At 35.5% G+C, this 19,756-nt stretch overlaps 1 protein-coding gene across 1 annotated transcript in view; it reads left to right on the top strand.

Moving 5' to 3' along the window:
• Positions 1-19,756, top strand: part of PXDN (peroxidasin) — a 90,004-nt gene that overhangs the window by 17,558 nt on the left and 52,690 nt on the right. Inside the window, exons 2-3 of the mRNA XM_086461541.1 lie at positions 11,477-11,548; positions 13,366-13,437. Of these exons, the coding sequence (XP_086317667.1) occupies positions 11,477-11,548; positions 13,366-13,437 (144 nt within the window). The remainder of the gene's footprint in view (positions 1-11,476; positions 11,549-13,365; positions 13,438-19,756) is intronic.

The raw sequence follows: 19,756 nt of genomic DNA, 5'->3' as shown, positions 1-19,756 counted from the left end.
TGTTTATTTCTAGTGAGCAGAAACTGAAGATAAACATGCTCAAGCTGGAAGCAGGGTAAGACTACCCCACTTTTAACGGTGAATGTAGTTAATGACTAGAATGACTAGCAAGTCATTAGGTTTTGCTTGATTCATGGTCTTTTTGAATCACAGTTTTGTATTTGTCTTAAAGGATTTGTTCTTCTCTGACAGCAATAGTTGCCTTAAAACAGGAACTTCTCTACTGTTGTGTGACTTGTCCTGTGTGGGAGGTCAGGGGATGATAATCTTTCTTTCTGGCTTTCAGTTCTTTCCTCTAAGAATATCAATATTTCATGGATATAGACTTTAGACTTAAGCACCCCTGTGAGACAGAGAAGTGCAGAAACATTATTTATTTTGCAAAATTGTAGACCGGGAAAAAAAAAAGACTGATCTTTGACTATAGCATAAAAGCAGTATTTCTGTGGGGTTTTTCACAGTAGTAATTCGCACAACTATTAACTACAAAACCAAGTGAAACTGTTAACACATTTGTTTCAGTCGTTCATGGTATGCTGTAAACTAGTCAGCTTCTCTTTTTGGTGTCATCTTTAGCCTACTATAGAGGAGAATGGAGAAAATTGTTTTTTTTTAATTGAAAAGTACAGTTGAAACAATAAGTATTGAGAAGGAAACCAAGAAGAGGTTGAATATCCAACTGTTGCTAATGCTTTAAAAATATTTCCGTGTATCAGTAGCTCTTTACAGTACAGACTGTGCCAACCATTAGTTCACTCTTTGCTTTATTGAAGACCTTAACCATCATGTATTTGTGTTAGCACAGCACTCATGCGCAGCTATAGTGCCCTATTTTATTGGGCATGGCACAAATGCAGGACAAAAAAAGCAGTCTTTTCCCAAGGATGTTTCTGTCAAAAATAACCAGTAGTGAATCACATGGCTGTACTGTCAGCAACCTTTTCATTGTTAAAATAGATCTCCCTGAGAGGAATAAAGACAGATTTCATATTTTCTTGTTATTTATTCGGACTGAAGAAATAGCATTACATCTCTTGGAATTCTACCCATACTGTTAAAAGGACAATTTTTGGGGTGTGTGTTTTGGTTTTGTTTTGCTGTTCTTATTTATTTGTTTGTTTGTTTCTTTTTAAGAGAGCATGAGAATGAGAAGCAATTATAACATAAGATTTCTAATTTCAAAATACGGTATTTCTGTACTGGACTGATTTTGGAAGACTCTGGAGGTGGATAAAACTCTGCTCGTGCCAGAGTAAAATTTCCATGTATAATTCTTGACAATTAAGCCTACATGCCTAAAACTTTGAACCAGCAAATCCTACTTGAGTCCTATTAACAGCACTGCATGACTGGTTGGAAAAATTGGCAACAAGGGCAGCAGAGGGATCTACAGACTTAGTAAGACAATACTGTATTGCTTTTCATTGAGTTCACATTTAAATGTTTTCCTTTCAGCTCTAATGGCAAAATAATTGTTAGTTAAAACAAATCCTTAGCTCTTGGAGAAGGCTGTATCATAAGCTCTCCATTCACCAAAGCTGTACCTGATAAAGACTTAGAAGCTCAAAGTCCCTTTCAACAAATCTTATGTATTTATGCAAATCAGGTATTATTTTCATTAGATAATAGATAGATCATCCAGATTTAATTCTTATATTTTTGTAAGCATAGTTTTATGATCAAGATGAGTACTGCCAAATGTTCTGCATCCTGTTCTACAGATTTCAATGTTTTTGTGATCCTACTATTTACTTCTGTTACTGAAATTATGGCATACTAAATATTATTGACTACGATACCCACTCACCATGTAGGAATTATGTTTTAGTTTCCCATCTGAAAATGCAGTGGTTTTATGTGCTGAGCGCTGATGTACAGATAATAAAAATCTCTCAATGTAAGTTAGAGAAAATCACATATTGTAACTAGTAATTAGATTGGGGAAGAATTAATCCAGAAAATGAATTGCCAAGAAAAAGGAGAACGATGTAATTTTGTTTCTAAAAGAACCACTAGGGCTAAATCTTAAAACCAAGGGGAAAAAAAAAATAAAATCTTGGTTCCTCTGGTATTCTAGAAAATGTTACGCTGCTAGCAGTGACGATTACTATAAGTAGTGCTATAGCTGAAAGTGGTGTTTGGTTTTATTTTTTTAAAGTGGTGGCCTTCTCTTTGTTTGTTCAACAAAGTGACACATTTTTTTACAGGGCAGTAGTTAAGGCAGCATTAAAGTGCCATTGACATCATCCAGTTACTGCACTGACTTGATTATATAACCTCTTTTGTGCAATTTTCATGCTCTGTTCTGTTTGAATGTTTTTACTATGCTGATGGCTGTTTTTCATTTCCTGCTGGGATGACCTTGAATAAAAAAAGAATAAGAATAAAGTAGACATAAGCAATGTAGTCTTGCTGGCATCTGCAGATCTTTTGTTCTGTGTTGAGAAACATAGTAGTTTGGCATTTATGGTATAGATTATTTCTGCAGGGTAGTAATTAATCTTCAACAGTTAGAAAAAAATTAATTTTTTTTCTCTTCTTTTGTTCTTTTGAATTTGCCAATGGCAAAGCGATCCAGTTATGACAATTCCTACCTAAGCAAAACATCTGAAGAGAGCTAAACAAATGATAAATGTAATGGTCATTCTTTAACTTAAATTATTAATTTCACCTATTAAATCCAATAGATCTACAAATGTAGTATTTACCTATTAAATTGCTCCATACTTTTTTTAAAGGAAAAGGAAATTAACTACTTTGCACTTTTTTCCAGATTCAGTATATACTACACAGCTGAAGGGATTGTTATTTTTCTGTTTTGTCGCTTCTTGTTGCCATCAACATTTCATAGCTAGCCTTACAGATGAATAAGATAAATAAGAGTGCATTGTCTTTCACGTATACATCTTTTTCAGACTTTTTCTATCTCTCAATATCAGAAAGTTATAACAATGAGAAATCCATCCTTTGAGTTATTTCTGCTGATTCTTACCAAACCAAAGCCACTGCCTCCTTTTGATTTATCTAATTAAAGTAGTAAAGGTTGTTACCATACTGTTTACAATGACATGGAGAGAGTTTTATCTTTAAATAGTTTTCATTGAACCTTTTAAAAGTGTCTACCTTTGAGTCAGGGAGATGGGCACAGGGCTCGTTCCTTTATGATCCACACTTAGCATTTGAGAACCTCTCAGTTTTTAAGATACTTAAGACAGTAATATGTTTTCAGATATTTCCATTTTGCTGCTATGGTGATTTTGCTTATCTGAGGAAATATCTCTGAATTTAAGTTTGTTCATGTCCTAAATCAGTGGTGAAGTAATGATTAACCCTTGAAACAAGGTAGTGAGATACTTACCTTCACTGCTAATAAGAAGCCAAGGTTTGATTTCATTGGTAAATGCTTCAGTATTTTTCTTTTTAATGAAGATTGATAATAGAAGGGATTAATGTGTCCACATGTTTCAAACATTAGTGTATTATACGACTATGTTGATTTCATCCACATTGCCTTTTTCTTGTCCAAAGCTAAAAGATATACAAACATTTTCAATTTAAAGTATGAATTCAGATGCTTTTAATATGATAGGCTAATAAAAATACGGATCTTCTAAGCTTGAGTTTAAATGCATTGCTCTAGTTCACCGATAGTAAATCTGATGCTTTGGCTTTATTCAGTCTTGATAGGTTGGAGAAACTTGGAAGTCCTACTTTTTTGGAATTCTTTTTGTTTGTTTGTTTCACTTAGTCTGATTTGCAAGTAGTGTTTCTTAGCATGAATGTATGTATGTGGTTTATAATCCATTATATCTGAAAGCGGTAGGCGGGAAAATAGTCCTCCAGAGCAAATGTAATAAGTGTAAGTGTAACATGGTGTTTAGTTTGTTCTGTTGATTGCATCTAACACTATTAAGCAAAGTAACAGAATATTTTCTTTTTCGGAGAAGAAAAGCTTACGACAAATGTTGGGAGATTACGAAATGATTCAAAGGGATCTTCTCAAGTTCAGAAATGTAGGTGATGTGGAGCAGCAGGTCTACCCAAAAAGTACTATGTAAGACATAGTTTCATGTCACAGAATTATTTGTGGTTAGTACAAGCAATGGTTAGACTAGCTACTTGTCCTCCTCAGCCTCAACAGTGAAAAGAGTACAAATGTATTATTTAAAATTCATTCTCTAATCTGAGAGGGAAATAGGATCGAAAGCCTAGTTTTTCATTGATCTTTATAAAAATCAGGAGAGCTATAAACACAGGATGAAATTACACATTGTGCCTAAAATTTTCCATTTGCATATAGACTTCTTCTCTCAAGCATTTTTTAATAATAGAATAAAAAGCATCCAAAGCTAACTAAGTGATGTCCCTTACTTTAGTCTCAGATTTTGCACATGTTATTTGGGAGGTATGTTGGTCGTTCTAGCTATTAAAGTTGGAAACTATTTCATCGTGTTACATTTTGTAAATCTTATTGTTACACCCTGGCAAATGAGCCTTCAGTTTTATTTTTGCTTTCGTTTCCATCCTGCGCCCAGGAAGACTGGGAGATGAATAACCAAAGTTCTGAATGTTTTCAGCTGTCTTTGCTCTTGCGAAATACATTAGATAAAGTTAATGTTCTGAAAGCTTTTACATTTGGATTTAAGTGCACTAGAATTAATTCATAGAAGATTGTGTGTAATAAAAAACTTGCACAACCTTCAAAAATGGCAAGAATACTTGTAGTGGTACTAGATTTGAAATCTCTGTAATTGCAGCATTTCTGTCAGATCTAAGTGTGACATGTAGAGTTCTTTGCTAATAGCCTGACGGTATGCTTTGCATACGTACATTATGTCTCAAGATAAATGTTTTTAATTAAATCATCATATTATACAGTCTTTCTATATCCATGCTAGAATTGGCTAATTATATGTGTTTATAGAGAGAGATGGCTATGAATGAAGCAGTAGCTTAACATTTTTTTTTCCCCTTTTTTTCTTAAAAATCTTAATATAATGTTTTTGTGGCATGATAAATTTTTTCTGTCACAAATTAAAATTGAAAAAATGGAAAGCTGTTTCCTATAGACACTCTCTATAACAGTGAAGGGATCTCCAGGAATTTCTCCAGGCTCTAATAAGTGGCACGCAGTCTGCAGGCAGAGATGAGGATGTGGCTGGGGTGGAGCAACTGGGAAGCCCTGATGTCCTCCTTCCTGCTGCTGCTCCAACAATTCTTCATAAAGAATGTGCCCATTTGCCCCGCTTAGGACAACATCTTTTGTATTAGCTGCTGATCAATGAGTCTTTATTACTTGACATCAAATAGGTTATCATTGGTGGGGTGATGACTGGAGGTGACTTGTTTTGGTGTTGAGTATCCACAGCTTGATCCGCAGGCTGCCACCTCTTGAGGTGGGCATGACAGGGGTACATGACATTGTCTCAGCAGCCCTACTTGAAATCAGTTTGATTTAGAATAGTTCATGATTTTCTTAGTTTGATGAAGCAACAGAATCTTTAAGTCAAACATGTGCAAAAATGAATCTGAATTAAGGTTATTAAAGTACACCAAGTCTACTCTTTGGCAAAAGTAATGAAATGTAAAGCCTTAACTCTCCTCCCCATGTGTTGTTTTGCCATAATTAGAATGCAAAAGAATAAAGGAAAAGTGCACTTAATGTATTTTTTATAAAAAAGTTACAGTTTTAATTTCAGTGCATGGTTTGTTCTGAGTAAAACCAGTCCCTTGTCTAAAAGGGATTCCTGTAATTCAAACAGAGAGAGATATGAAGCTTCTTTAATTGACTTTTCTTGTAAGATGCTTGATGTTTAAGGTCAATGTACTTGAAAGCTGTATTGTTTGCTGTGTAACCTGTGTGATTTTCGTATTCCAAGTATTTATTAATGTCTTTTAGTATTTATTGCTTTATTTATTTTATAAACTATTATTTTGTAAACTTGCAATGAGTTTATATACCCAAATGTTGCCTTGCCCCATCAGGATGTGTTAACAGAGAACTCGCAGTTTTCACTACTATGCACTGCCAGTGCAAACTTTAAATATGGCATTCTGGAGTGCCTGGAGCTGCCAAGGAATCATTGGATTGTATGGGACAGTAGCAGCTACATAATGGTTTTTAGTATTTATATATTTAGATGTTTTCACAGTGTTTAACTAGATAATTGTATTGTTAAAAGTTAATATTCAACGCTCAGTTGGAAATAGTTTGCTGTTGTTAAGAATGGACAGCCTAAGAGGGGGAGACAAATGAATGCAGTTAGTTCAAATAAAGAATTTATTAGGAACAGAATTTATTTTTATCCAGACAAAAGGTGTCTGCAGCACAGTTCTTGTTTGCGTTGTCACAGAAAGGAAAATATACAAATATTCTATTTATTTAGATGCCATACATCTACATCTTACAGCACATAGGAAGCCCGGTAAGCAACTGTGTGTGTGCGCTCCGTTTGATGCGTACTGCTTGGCACGCTTCCTGACCCACGGCTGTTTGTGGTGCTGTGGGACCCCGGCTGCTCCCAGGCACTGGAATGTGACTCTCAGGGGCGTCCAATTGCTAAATTGTCGGTGTGCTCCCTGGCACGTTCTTGGCCCACACACCCTTGCGCTCTGCCGAACATTTCCTGGTCGCACTCCATGAATTAGCACAGAGCAGATGACATGGGGCCAGGAAAATAATCCTGAGAGTATTCAGTTTACTAGGCATCATCAACATGATGTTTTGTTTGTGTTATTCAGGGGAGATGTAATGCTTTGAAGTGATGGGTTTAGCTTCTGTGGAAGTCTGTGTGGCTGAATTGTATTTTTACAACTTAAATCATTAAGCTGTGGAGGGTTGCAAGAAGGTTGCAAGTAACCATTAGGATTTAGGATGATTTTGTGAATTGAACGAAAGACAAATTTTACGGCTTTATGTAGAAAAGAAAGTTCATTTTTGACTCTTCTTTTTTTACATATGTATATACATGCAGCTGTGTTTGAGAACGAGAGCTAAGAGCTAACACTGTTAGCAAAGTGTTTTGGGAGGTCAGGCAGAATTTCTCTGAAGGAAGATGCTTAGGTACAGGACCACAAGCGAAGAGAATTCAATACAAGAATGCAGCAGTATCATATTCTGTATTTTAAGGAGTAAATATTTTCACTGTGAAACACGTAACAAAGGAGACAATCCGAATTAGGAGTTAGGGGTACCAGATTTTTATTTGAAAAACTGAATGCGTGACATTTAGGTTTGAATTACTATCCAAAAGTTATTATAGCACCCTAAAATCCCGTGCCATCACAATAGGTGTTTGCATCATTTTTATTGGTTTATTTATTTATTTATTTATTATTATTTAGAGCTTAGGTAGGGGAAAAATGACTGTCGGCAACTGGGGTGGACTCCCGTCAGCCTGCTGGTTTAACCTTTTGGTGCACTCTAGCCGGTCAGTGGAAGTCAGGCTTGCTGAGCCCTGAAGCATAGCATACAGCCAGGATGCAGTCAGTTTGTAAGAGCAAAATAGGGAACAATAAAAAAGGTGAAAGAGAAATGAATGGGCAGGGAACAGGCTTTTGTGACTAAAAAGTCATGTGGCAGCATGGCTGGGTAGGAACTAGTCTGTAAAAAAAAAAAAAAGGACAAGAAACCTCATCATGCTGATTAACCACACATTATTTCAGCAACACAAAATGTCTTTGAAGATCTGGATCATAATGACCTGCTTGAGCTACCCTTACTCATTTCTCAGTCTAACACAGTCCTCATTCCTGCCTTTCACTCTCCGAGGGGATGCTTCCCTGCGCTCCAGTTGCTGTTACACTTTTGCTCTGGGCTCTTGTCCTGTCCCCTGAAATCCAGTCAGTTCTCATAAGCTGGACATGGGATCTGTACCATGGGAGGAAGACATTTTAAGCCTGAGAAATGGTGCTCCTGTTTAGCATGGATTTTTTTTTTTTTCCTACAATTGTATGGCAGTGGTGACTAAGGCTTTTAAAATTATTTTTCTTAGTCTACTGAAACCTTAATTGGCTTTGAAAGAACTGGTGGCTGTCTGGTTCTTCCCTGTCTCGTCACTGTTCAGTTAATTATTTCCACTTCTCAGGGATTTATAACTTCAGGCTTGTTTCTAATCCTAAACATCTTCCGGAATAGTTACAGCCACTCCAAACTTGCCGGTCTGCATACTTCATAAGCTTATTTTTTCTTCTACCAACCTTGTCTTAAAATATTTAATACCTTACGGCAGATTTCTGCCCAATTCTACTTGATACAGCCTCTCAGTTTAATAACTAGTCTTTGCTTATCCTCTTTGTCCCTACCAGTTGAACACTTGATTTACAGAGATTTCCTCTAAACCGTATTTCTTTGGTTTGTTTATGTGAATGGCCTGCATCAAAAGCCTTACACTAATGTATGCAATGTCTTCTATTTCCTTTATCTGCTTGGCTTGTTATCCTGTTATATAAGGAAATTAAGACAGTTTGATAGAATTTCTTCTTGAGGAATCCATAGTGGTTATGAATTAACAAATTCTATCTTCTGCGTACAAGCAGTATCTCATGAAGTAAAATTATATAAATTTAGAAAACAAAAGAGATTGTGTGTGGTTTATTTTGAGCAGCATTTGTGATCTGCCTCACTCTCATTTTGGAGGATTTTGTTCTGGAAAATTAATGAAAAAACTTCGACTTAACACTTAGAAGTGTTACTTCCTTTGAAGAAAGAGCTTCCCTTTGAAGAAATGTACCAAAATTGTAATCCTACATTTTAGTAAGATTAACATTGTTTTTTCTCCAACATTTTACTTACAGATACCAAATGCACTGGGATCTAGAGAAAATTTAGGTGCTGTGCTTTATTATGGCTTTTTTTTTAGTACCTTTAGGCAGAATGAAGATGAATGGGTAGGGTTTCAAACATGATGTATTATTTAGTCTTAGCTTCATATGAGAAGGGCAATCGTGTCTGAAGTTGGGATAAAATATCACTATATGCAGTGATAGTAAAATAATATAAATTATTTTGATTGCTATTGCTAGTCCCTAGTTATACTAGTGAATTACTGCAGAATGGATGACACATCAAAAGGGTGCTCATTTTGATGCTGACTCAGAGGACTGACTCCTTCATTGCATTCATGAAAGCTGTGTAGTTACTTACCAGTTTTGCTTCACTGTAGGGAAGAGGCTTGCTTTTCATATGGATGAATGTATATTCTTTTATATCTAAAAAGGTATTCTGTATTCTGTCTATGCCTACTTTGGGTAAAGATTTATTTTTGATTGTGCACTGAAAAAAAAATCAATTTGAGAAGTCCCATGTTTAGGAGCTAAATATTGCCAGTTGTAATGGTATTTTGAGACATTTGGAAAATACTCCGTTTTCAATATTCTATTAATGAATACTGGATTTTTGCACTTTTGATTATTTTAATCAAAATCAAAATGCTTCCTTGAAACACAATAAACTTTCAGATAATCTACAAAAAGCTCTCAGTAAAGTGGAGTATCATGTCCAATAATGCTTACAGAAGGATCTGCTGTATCTTCTCTCAGTGCAGGCTACGACATTCAATGCTTGTTTAGAAAATCTCGGCACTTGAGATTGTGATTCATAGGCAGCATCTCTTTCTCATCATGGACATGTGTGTTTTGTGTGTAATGAGTATTTCTTTTGTGAGTGATGAACAAAACATAACACTGTTTAGCTATGACTAGAGAAGGTGCTTTTGCAAAGAACAAATTCACACTATGACAATTTGTGCTTCTAAATCTGGAAATCCTCAGTTCTACTGGGCCTTGAGTAAGGGGGCTGCCCTGCATGTCTACAGGCAGTTTAACTACACATCTAAATAAGGTATAGCAGTTTGCATCCCTCGTTTATTCCAGTCACTGATCAAATATTTTGGTGAAGTGTAATGCAAACAGAACCACATGTCTAATCCTTTCCTTACAATGAACAGTAGGCCACATCCTAAACCGCTTATGTAGAAAAAGTCCTTCTGAGGCCATTATTCCAGAGCTGAATAAGCCCTGATGGGCTGATTCGAGAGGAACGATGCTTAAGTATGCTCTTTGCAAAAGACTTCAGGCAACTATACCCCTCATTATGTACAACCTCAGCCAGGGGAGTTATATGGGATTAGTATGCAGCTGACTTTTTGTCTGCTCTTCTATATTTCCTTTGACTAAATACCAAATTCCAGAGAGACTTCTTGATAACATATTACCTGTTAAAATGCAGTGCATAGTTATGTTTTAATTAGGACTGATTTTGGTGCAAAGATTGAAGTTATGACATGTTTATGTCCTACTTTTTGAAATCGATTGATAAGTGTGTATTCCAGGAAGAACAATTGCACTGTGAGATCAGTCTTTCAGATTTTACTTTCTTTCCGCTTGCCTACCTCCTGTTCGCTTGCCAGGGACTATAAGGTCCTGCTGTCCTTGATCTGCTGCTCAGGAAGAGGACAGACCTGCTTGCTGCCATCCTTCCTTTCCCCTGGTCCTGATCTTTCCTCACAGTCTCACCTGTGTGGCCTCCCAGGAAGCCCATTCAGTTTGCTAATCAGGCAGAAAATGATTTCCTGGGGGGCTTTTGCTGGTCCCAATGCATTGGTTAAACCAGTTTCTGAGCTACTGGGAATATGCCAGCCAGTGCAAGCAAGCAGCAAGACCATGCGACTCGGAGCCAGGGGATGACAGGAGATAGGCAGAGGTGGAAAATACCATTGCCTTCTTTCCACAGGAGAGAGGTGTGAGATTGGCACAGCCGTGGCATTTCCCCCCATCCCCGCGCTCCTGCCACCGTGCTCCTTGTCCCTGCTCTCTCTGCAGCACCCAACTTGAGAAACCGTTTTCCTTCTTCTTGGAGAAGTTCTCATTGAGCTATAGATCTATCAGGAAACTGAAGATGGTAAAAACATGTGAAAACTAAGACAAAGTAAAATTAAATAAGAAATAACTTCAGGCATCTGGATTTACAGGTTTTAAAAGCAGGACAACATAATGCACTCAGGCTTCCTTACCCAAAACAAAAGAATGGAGTAGCTTAAAAGTATTGAAAGCTGTCTTTTTTTCTGAGATTTTTTCTGATCCAAATTTTTATGTATCTGTTTATTTACAAGCATTTTTATTTTTTATTATTTACAAGCAGCTTTTAAGATGTGGAGACAGTTCAATTTAGTAAAATACAGTTCAACATCCCATTACAAGTTGCTTCACTGTGGAAGAGAACATCCTTCATGACCACAGATTCAACTTAGACGCAGCCTTCAGCATTGACTGCTGAGGCTGGGTTTGATTAATCCTCTGCTTAAGCTTGTCAAACAGTGTTCTGATTTGTTTTGTGTTCTCCTTTAGTCAAAAGCTGTGGTTTATGGACGGGGCTGGTCACAGTGGTCACAAAAGGCTTGTGCTTAGTTTGGTTTTTCACATGGAAAAAATACACAGATTTTTTTTATAACATGATTCTTCTTTCTTTATTCTACAGAGACCTAAGATTTAATAGGATTAAAGAAATCCAGCCTGGAGAGTTTAGACGGCTTAAAAACCTGAACACACTGTAAGTTCTTTTTCAACCCTAAGGCCCTTTACCCTTGTGATTTAATAGGATTATTTTGATAATGTACCAAATTTGCTCACTTATCACAGGTCTCACAAATTTCAGCTTTAGTATTTACACAGGTGAGGGAAGTGGGATTTAGGCCTGAAGTATTTCAAAGCAAAACCCGGTATATGTCTATAGAAGTAAAAGAGGAAATTATTTACATCCTAATGTTTTATTAACATACTGTAATTTGAGCTATGAAAAATACAGACCTTTACTGTATATTTTTTTTCCAAATTTTGCTAAATGACTTTAGTGGAATTTCACATGATAAATCATGGAGTTACAACAAATATATTCAAAGGCTCAGATGTACTAATGTGTTGCAGTTACAAAATACTTCACAGAATCACAGAATCACAGAATGTTAGCGGTTGGAAGGGACTTCTGGAGATCATCTAGTCCAACCCCCCTGCCAGAGCAGGACCACCTAGAGCAGGTCACACAGGAATGCATCCAGGTGGGTTTTGAATGTCTCAAGAGAAGGAGACTCCACAACCTCTCTGGGCAGCCTGTTCCAGTGCTCTGTCACTGTTTGTGGTATTCGACAAACTCTTAACATTTTTAACTTTCCTATTCTAATGTGCTGGCCAGGAGTGGCAGAAGTTGGAAGGTTTTGTTCCTACTGAGCTGCCTTTTATGAGGCCTTTGTTAGCATATATGTTTGTGAAGAGAAGTCCGTGTTTTCTAAAAGACTTTTTGCAAACCGTAATGCAAATAGTATGTAAAATTAGTATCTTCTTTGTAATTCCTTCAAAGATCACTTTTGAAACAAATACGTGCATGTTTCTCTTCTCTAATGTATTAAAGGACATGAGGAGGAGTTAAGATGGACAGTTATTTTTACTTTTAAATGTACGTATTTTATGATAGCAAATTTGAGTCTCTTCTAGAACACAAGTAGTGTGTAAGCTGCAATACAGTTGTGATATCAGTGACCTTTGGATCGCTATTATCTATCTATCCTGAAGCGCGTAACAACAAATGTATTGAGACATCTGTTACTGATGTTCACAGCAGAAGAAATGATAGGACTTTCCCCAAAAAGTATGTTGTCCAAATCTGTGCTACCAAGAAATTTTTACTAGCTGTCCCTACTTCCAGTTACCTTTGATCATACCTCTGTTTGCAGTTGATCCCCAGTTTGGAATTGCAATTTCTGTCAGATATCCACCCTCAAGTTTTAACTGTCCAAATGAGTGATCTGAGATCCTCAGGTCCTGAATAAAGACAGGATTCATTAAGTTTGGATTCTCTTCATTAAACCACTGCATGATGGATGAGTGCAAATCTGTGAATACAGAGAGTTGTGTTCCTGTATGATGTAAAGGGCCCAGTACACAGAATATTGCTAAAAAGCATCTAGGAAAAGTCACTTTTATGACCTGCTAATGACAAATCTTTGTGAATACCGATTTTATCAATTTCAAACTGATGTATAGACTTGAGACGAAGATTTTTTTTTTCCCCTTCATCTTCATGTCAGGTTCTTAAAAAAAGCCGCATTATTTCAGTTTTTAGATTTTTCTTCTTTTTTTTAGTTCTGTCTAATTTTTTCAGAGTTTTATCCTGCAAGGTAGTGATTGCGAAGCAGTAAGCACATCACACTTTTTTCTTCTAACAGTTACAGTTAAGAGAAAAAAGTTTTTGTTTTGTTATTTTTTTAAGCTTTCCATTTAATGCTACATTGCACCTGCTATTACACTTCCCCCCCCCCCCCCCCCCCCCGTTCCTATATGTTAAAATAAACAGCTGTTTATTTCTTTTTATAGGCTTCTAAACAACAATCAAATCAAAAGAATACCTAGTGGGGCATTTGAAGACCTTGAAAATCTGAAATATCTGTAAGTTGCATAAATGTGTAACTGAACTTCTTCAATGGGAAAGTGTTTTAATCTGACTCACTATATCAGGAGATAAACTGCTTTGAAAATCTGTGAAATTGATTTGTGGGGTGAGGGCAACTGTGAATCTTTGTTTTTATAAGTAGGTGTTTTGAGTTTTGCTAATGTAAAACACTGATACCTGTAGGCAGTAGATTTTAAAGTTACTAGTTTCTGTTTACCATGTGCAACTTAAAAGATAATTTTAAAAGAGGTGTGTTGGAAGATTTAGGAAGTCACCTCTTCAAAGGTTTACTGAAACCTCCATACAGGTACTTTTACCATGTGTGTTTTGAAAAGTGATTTAAAGCCGCTAGTCCAAGATTTGTGTCTGCAGAAGCTTGTAACTTCTATAAACTTTTTAACTACTCCTAGATTTTTGACTAAATGCAGTGTAAATTTTTAAGAGAAAAATTAAGTCAAACACAAAATAGAAAAGTACCTATATGATTTGTCATAAGTTCTATGTCTTCAGGCACCCTGTATCTTTTAAGACTGACTCCTCCCTTTTTTAACAAACATAAATAGTGTATTAACCATTCAAACAAACAAAAGGCATCAAAGAATGTTATTTTTATCCGTATAAAAGACTAAAACTGAATAGTGAGTTGTCATGGATTCTCAGCTCCAGTCTCTGGACTCCACCTCATGTAGAAAAGTTTCACTCCGTTGTCTTGGAGTATTGATCATTGCTTGAATGCTGTACAGAAAAAATTGGTCACTTTGAGATTTCATTGTTTTGGAAACAATTCGAAAGCTTACCTTTCCATCTAGGTTTCAAGGATACAGCCTGAATAGTGCTAAGGAGGTGGGAGAAGGGAGGAAAATAATAATCACATACATTTGTGCAGACACAGAACCTGGTTTTCCAAGCTGTGTGTGATTACATGTCCTGGTCTCGTGTTTGTGTATTGCCGTTCAGTAATAAAATTGTTTAATCTCTGTATAATAGGAGGAAAAAGAATATTGACCAGACTGTCCCCAATGGATTATTAAAGTCCATGATGATTGTATTTGTTATGAGATAAATTTTGTATGGTGGATCTGGTAGAGGAGTAGGTCTACTAGTTCAGGATGGCTAAGCTTCTTTCTGTAGTCAGCAACAGTGCAAAAATACTACTTGGTTCTTACTAGTTCTTTGTTTTCACAGACTTGCCTTTGCCTAGCTGTAGTAAACCTGAGATAAAACTCAACTGTGCACTCTGTTCGGTTCAATAAAAGTGAGAAGAAGTAACTCAACTATGATTTGTTTTCATATACATGTAGTAATGTTTATCTATATCTGTGTGGTTAAGAGGAAAATCTTTTCCTCTTGTTCCCTGGAAAATTTTAATATAAAGTTCAGTTCCTTCAATTGCAGAGAGTTCTTTAAAGCCATCCCTGTTTCGCTAAAATAAACTTTAAGATGATCTTTTTGCCATTTTCAATGGCTGTGATATAAATGTTTAGCTTTAAACTGTAAAGCCTTAAAATTGTAAAAATGCTGGTACTGATTACATAATCAATACAGAAGGCTTAAAGGTACCAAATAAACACAGTTTAGCTGTGAAAATTTCAGCTAAGTACATTGCTAGCTGTATTCTGCAGAACTAAGGGAACAAAACAGACCATTTCTTCCAAATAGGATCGACTGAAGTAGAAATTAAGGGAAGAGGTTGTACAAAAGTTAGAAATACTATTCAGAATTTAATAATATAAAGCCAAATAATCTGGGATAATTGAGGTATTGTATGGCCGGATTCTATGGATGTTTGCAAACCTAACTTATAATGTGATGTTTCATAAAATGTTATATTTCATGATGTTACTTCTGTTCTTACAAGAACTCAAATACTGGATTGCAGATGGTTCTGAAAATGTGTAATTCACTGAGTAGTTTTAGAAAATGGGCCATTTCTCATTGTCTCTGTTTTAGCAAAATATAAATATAAAATGTATAGCTATTAGTAAATATGAATATATAACTAGGTATAAAAAATACTTGTAACTATATAGTGATATATAAAATATGTAAGTATAAAACAAAACACAGTATATTTATTTAAAAAAAAAGGCCAGTGTCTGACAGATAGATGTCAAGGCCCGTTCCTGTATCGCTGCTGATCAGTTTTTGCGCTCTCAGACAAAATGTTTTTCCAGCAAGTGTCAAAGAAGCCCTGGAATTTTCAAATGCTGCTTTGCACTATTTCTTTCTGAAATTGAGCTTAGAGTTTTATAAGGTATATATGTTTTCACAATTGTCTGTCTGAAGAAGAAATTATGACAAAGAGTAATGATATTTTCTGAAATTTCTGTGCATTAAAAATATTCATCATTGTGAAAGTTGGTCTTTACGTTATAAAAAGAAAATTATGCACAAATGATTTTTGAAGCTTATTTTTTAGGAATATTTGTTGTCCTGTTCTTTATGTAATTGAACTATAAACATTTTTGCACGATCTTGCTGTGCTCTTTGTGGTAATAGTTTGTCTTTGAATTCATATATTAAAAGTTGGAAAGAAATATAATTATTTTTTTGCTATGAAACAGAGAGGATACTTTTTTTTTCTCTACCTTTCTGTCTATCTGTCTTTATTTCATACACATTAGTGTTGACAATATGGTTCTTTAGTAAGGATCAAAAAGGCATTTCTGCACTTCAGTGATTCTGTATAATTTTGTGGGTTTTATGTTCCCCCTTCTACAAAGGATACTGTAAACACTCCTGTCTGAAATAAACTTTAAAAGTTTCCTTCATATGAGCAAAATAACTGGTAACACGTTTGTAATTTTTTGCTACTGATATAAGATGTATATGTGTACATGATGTATATGGTACACTGAATACATTTAATTGACTTCCTGCAAGTTATTCAGTTTACTAACTAGAGGTGGTAGTACAGAAAGATGAGAAAGCAAAGCTTCCCAACCTTGTAGTATAGATGCAGGCAGATTTGTGGAAAGTTGGTAAATAATCCATCCTGATCCTGAAAGTCAACTGTTTGTTCTCCAAGAGAGAAGATAATTGAAGGAAGAGACGTACTGTCATTTTAACATGCAGGATATGAGAAGATTTGGAATCAGCAGTGGGGAAAATGATGTTAAGTTAAAAAGAAAGAATTTAGGGAGAAGATACAGAAAAATATAAAAAAAAAAAAATTAGTGATTAAAAAAACCTGTCCAGATAAAGTGAAGGTACTTGGTATTTACAGAGCAGTGAACAAGAAGCTAGTGTGAAAGAAAGGAAGGAAATAAATATGGAGAATGAAAATAACTTAGTAAGAAATGGAGAGGTGAGGAATCAAACATGACAACGTTGCAATGAATGTATGATAAATGGAAATTAAGACTCCAAGAAATGTATCCGTTCTGGAAATACTAAAAGGGAACATGTAATGTACATTGTTTTGCCTTTGGTGAATGAAGTAATAGTGGTAGAAGGTATGTTATAAGTTTGTCAAAGTGCTGAGTTGCTGACCTCACCCTTCCAGAAATGGGATTAGGTCATGTTTCCTTCTGTGCTTTCTGCCGCTCTTGCTGTCATGGTCGTGTTACTTTGTTCTTTGAACACCCGCAGTGATTCCAGATCTCATTTCTTTGCCATTAGTGTGCTAATTTCACCGTCTCCTTTATGTTTCTATATAAATCTCTCTTTGCTATATTTATTTACTTGTAAGGTTTAAGTCTACAATGCCTGATATTGCTATTACTTTTTACCATTCTCCCCCTTTGGTTCCAAACAAATGTATCGGGGTTTTATTTTCCTTAAACTGCATGACTTTCAATAGAGTCCATTAAAATAAACAAACAAACAGAAATTAGCCTCATAGGGGATCTAGCAAACTTTTTAATTAAAACTCTTTATTTCTAATTTTCTGATAACTGGTAACCTATTTGGTTGTTCATTTCCCAAATATGTGACCGGTACCTCTAGCCTTTATCAGCCTTGCTTTCTGGAAAAATGCTATTTCTTTTAACTCTTCTGAAAACAGTAGTAATTGCCAGAAAACAATTTAATGTCTTCATAGAATATGTCCTGTTGTCATCTTAATCCACGGTTTATTCATTATTTGTAAAATTCTAATGGTTCAGTTCTGTAGGAGAAGTTTTAAGCAAATGAAATGATAAATTACTTTTTCCCTAATTATGCTCTAGATCTATTTTCTGCTAATGTAACTGGGGTAAATTTTGAGAATGTTTTTTGTTAAAGATTAATGCAGTGTTTATGAAGTTTTACTTTTTAGGCACAGTAGCATTTTAGAAAGACATAAATATTTTTCGTGAGTGCTACTTATTTGTATTTTGTATTCTGTCATCTCTGTTAGGCAAATATATAAATGTTTTTCTTTCTGTTAATATTCTCAGGGAAATATCTACACGATTAAATGAAAGTCTGGTTAACACATTTGTCGTAGGACATATGTTTTTGTAGCCTTGGGGTTGCTGGGGTTTTTCTGTGGAGGAGAGATGTGATGGCCTGAGGTCAGCTGAGTGTCCTGCAGCTGAGGGTTTTCTGATCAGCATGGAAAAAGTTGTAGTTTAAAGCTGAATCCCAAGTAAAGTCCCACTACAGTGGCTTGGTAAGAGCTCCAAAAAGGGAAAAGCTGCTCCCTTCCTTGCAATATGATGGTAAAAGTCTGCAAAACTACCAAGTCAGTATCCCAGTCTTCCTCTAATCCACCTTTGTTTTTTCACACAGCCTTACTTTGTCCGCAGAAATTAAATAAAAGTTCCATGAATGATTCTGCTAAAACTTTTTTTAAAAAATTGGAATAATTCAGATTTCTCAAATAAAATTATTCAAATGCCCTCAAAAGATACTTAGCTGAGGTTGATTATTAAAACCATCTTAGCCCACTCTGGTTTACTGGTTTGATGAGAAATTTAGTACTCAGAGGAATGAGAGGAATTTCCACACTGCTAAGTAACATGTATTAAGAAAGGTAAATAACACTTTAGCTGTTCAGTCCTTGACACTTTCTAAGGAGTGAGAAGAAATGCTACATTTAAAGTTCTGGCTTGAAAATGAGGTAGTAATTTAATATCATACAGAGAGGAAAATTATGGGGAGACAAAATTGTAATGACTATGATCCTCACATGAATTGGTAAATCTGAGTTAAAACAAATATTTGGGTACTCGTGAAATAATATTTTTTTGAAGTAGGGTAAAAAACAATTCCACATCCAAAACGTGTAATATAACTATTCTCTCTCTTTTCAAATTATTTTAAAAGTTTTACAGTAATTTCACATGACAGTAATTTTTTTCCAATTTAATTTGTTCATAATTTTTAGCATTTAAAAAACCTCAGAAATTTTTTATTCCTTGTTATTCTGTTGTTGGAGGAACTCTGCTTTTTGTTCAGATGCATACCTATGTTACACAGGCGTACCTGGGTGTCTGTTTATTAATGTGTTTGAATCTCAGCAAGCAATGCTTTGGAAAACTAAATTTGGTTTAGGGAAGGTTACTACTCCGTGTTGTCCCCCAGTTGTCATGAGTTGAACATCAGATAGCTACGTTTTTTTTCCTTGTTAGGGCCTATTGTGAGATGTTGCCCATTGTCGAGTCATTGTGATTACTGCCACCAGCTCCAGCAGAGCCAGTATTTTATCTGTTGCATCATAAGAATTTTGCGATATTTCCCATAAGTTAGAGAACTGTAATAACAGAAAAGTCCAAACCACTACTAATAAAATGCCTGCTAATAAAGCCATTTGTGGTCCAAAGTCTCTTCATCACTTTTTCATAGGAATCCATGCCTGATTAATTGAGTTTCAAATAATATATCAAGTAATTGTGAGAAAGTTCTTAACTGTGAACCTGTTCCTAACCTAACACAAAAAGAGAGTGGCTGACACTGAACCCTGAAAGTATTTTCGTTTGCTGCCTCCATGCAGAAACTGCATCATTAGCTAAACTGTGATTTCCTCCAACACCCTCTCACTAAACCATCCTTGCTGTTATAAGCATGATGAACGTGAGCACATACACTGGTCCATCCTGGTTTATTTTAATTCGAGTAGAAAAAGTATAGACAACACATGTGAACATACTGGTACTCTGCATATGTTTATTCTATTTATATTATGGAGTATCAATGGGGACCTCATGTCCATCTTCTACACAGTGATAAAACAAATAGACAATGCTGTTTTATGGATGCAATATCAATATTCCAACTTGTATTTTTTGTAAATATTCAAAAGGGAACATAGGTGGAGTTACAGAAATTCTCAATGTTTGTTTTCCAAGTCCAATGAAAAGACTTATTCCATCATAATTTGAATATTTATAC

The sequence above is a fragment of the Leptosomus discolor genome, chromosome 2 (genome assembly GCF_034619465.1).
Source record: "Leptosomus discolor isolate bLepDis1 chromosome 2, bLepDis1.hap2, whole genome shotgun sequence".
Classification (NCBI taxonomy): domain Eukaryota; kingdom Metazoa; phylum Chordata; class Aves; order Leptosomiformes; family Leptosomidae; genus Leptosomus; species Leptosomus discolor.
Note: the sequence above shows the minus strand (reverse complement) of the source record. Positions and strands in the feature narration are given on the sequence as shown.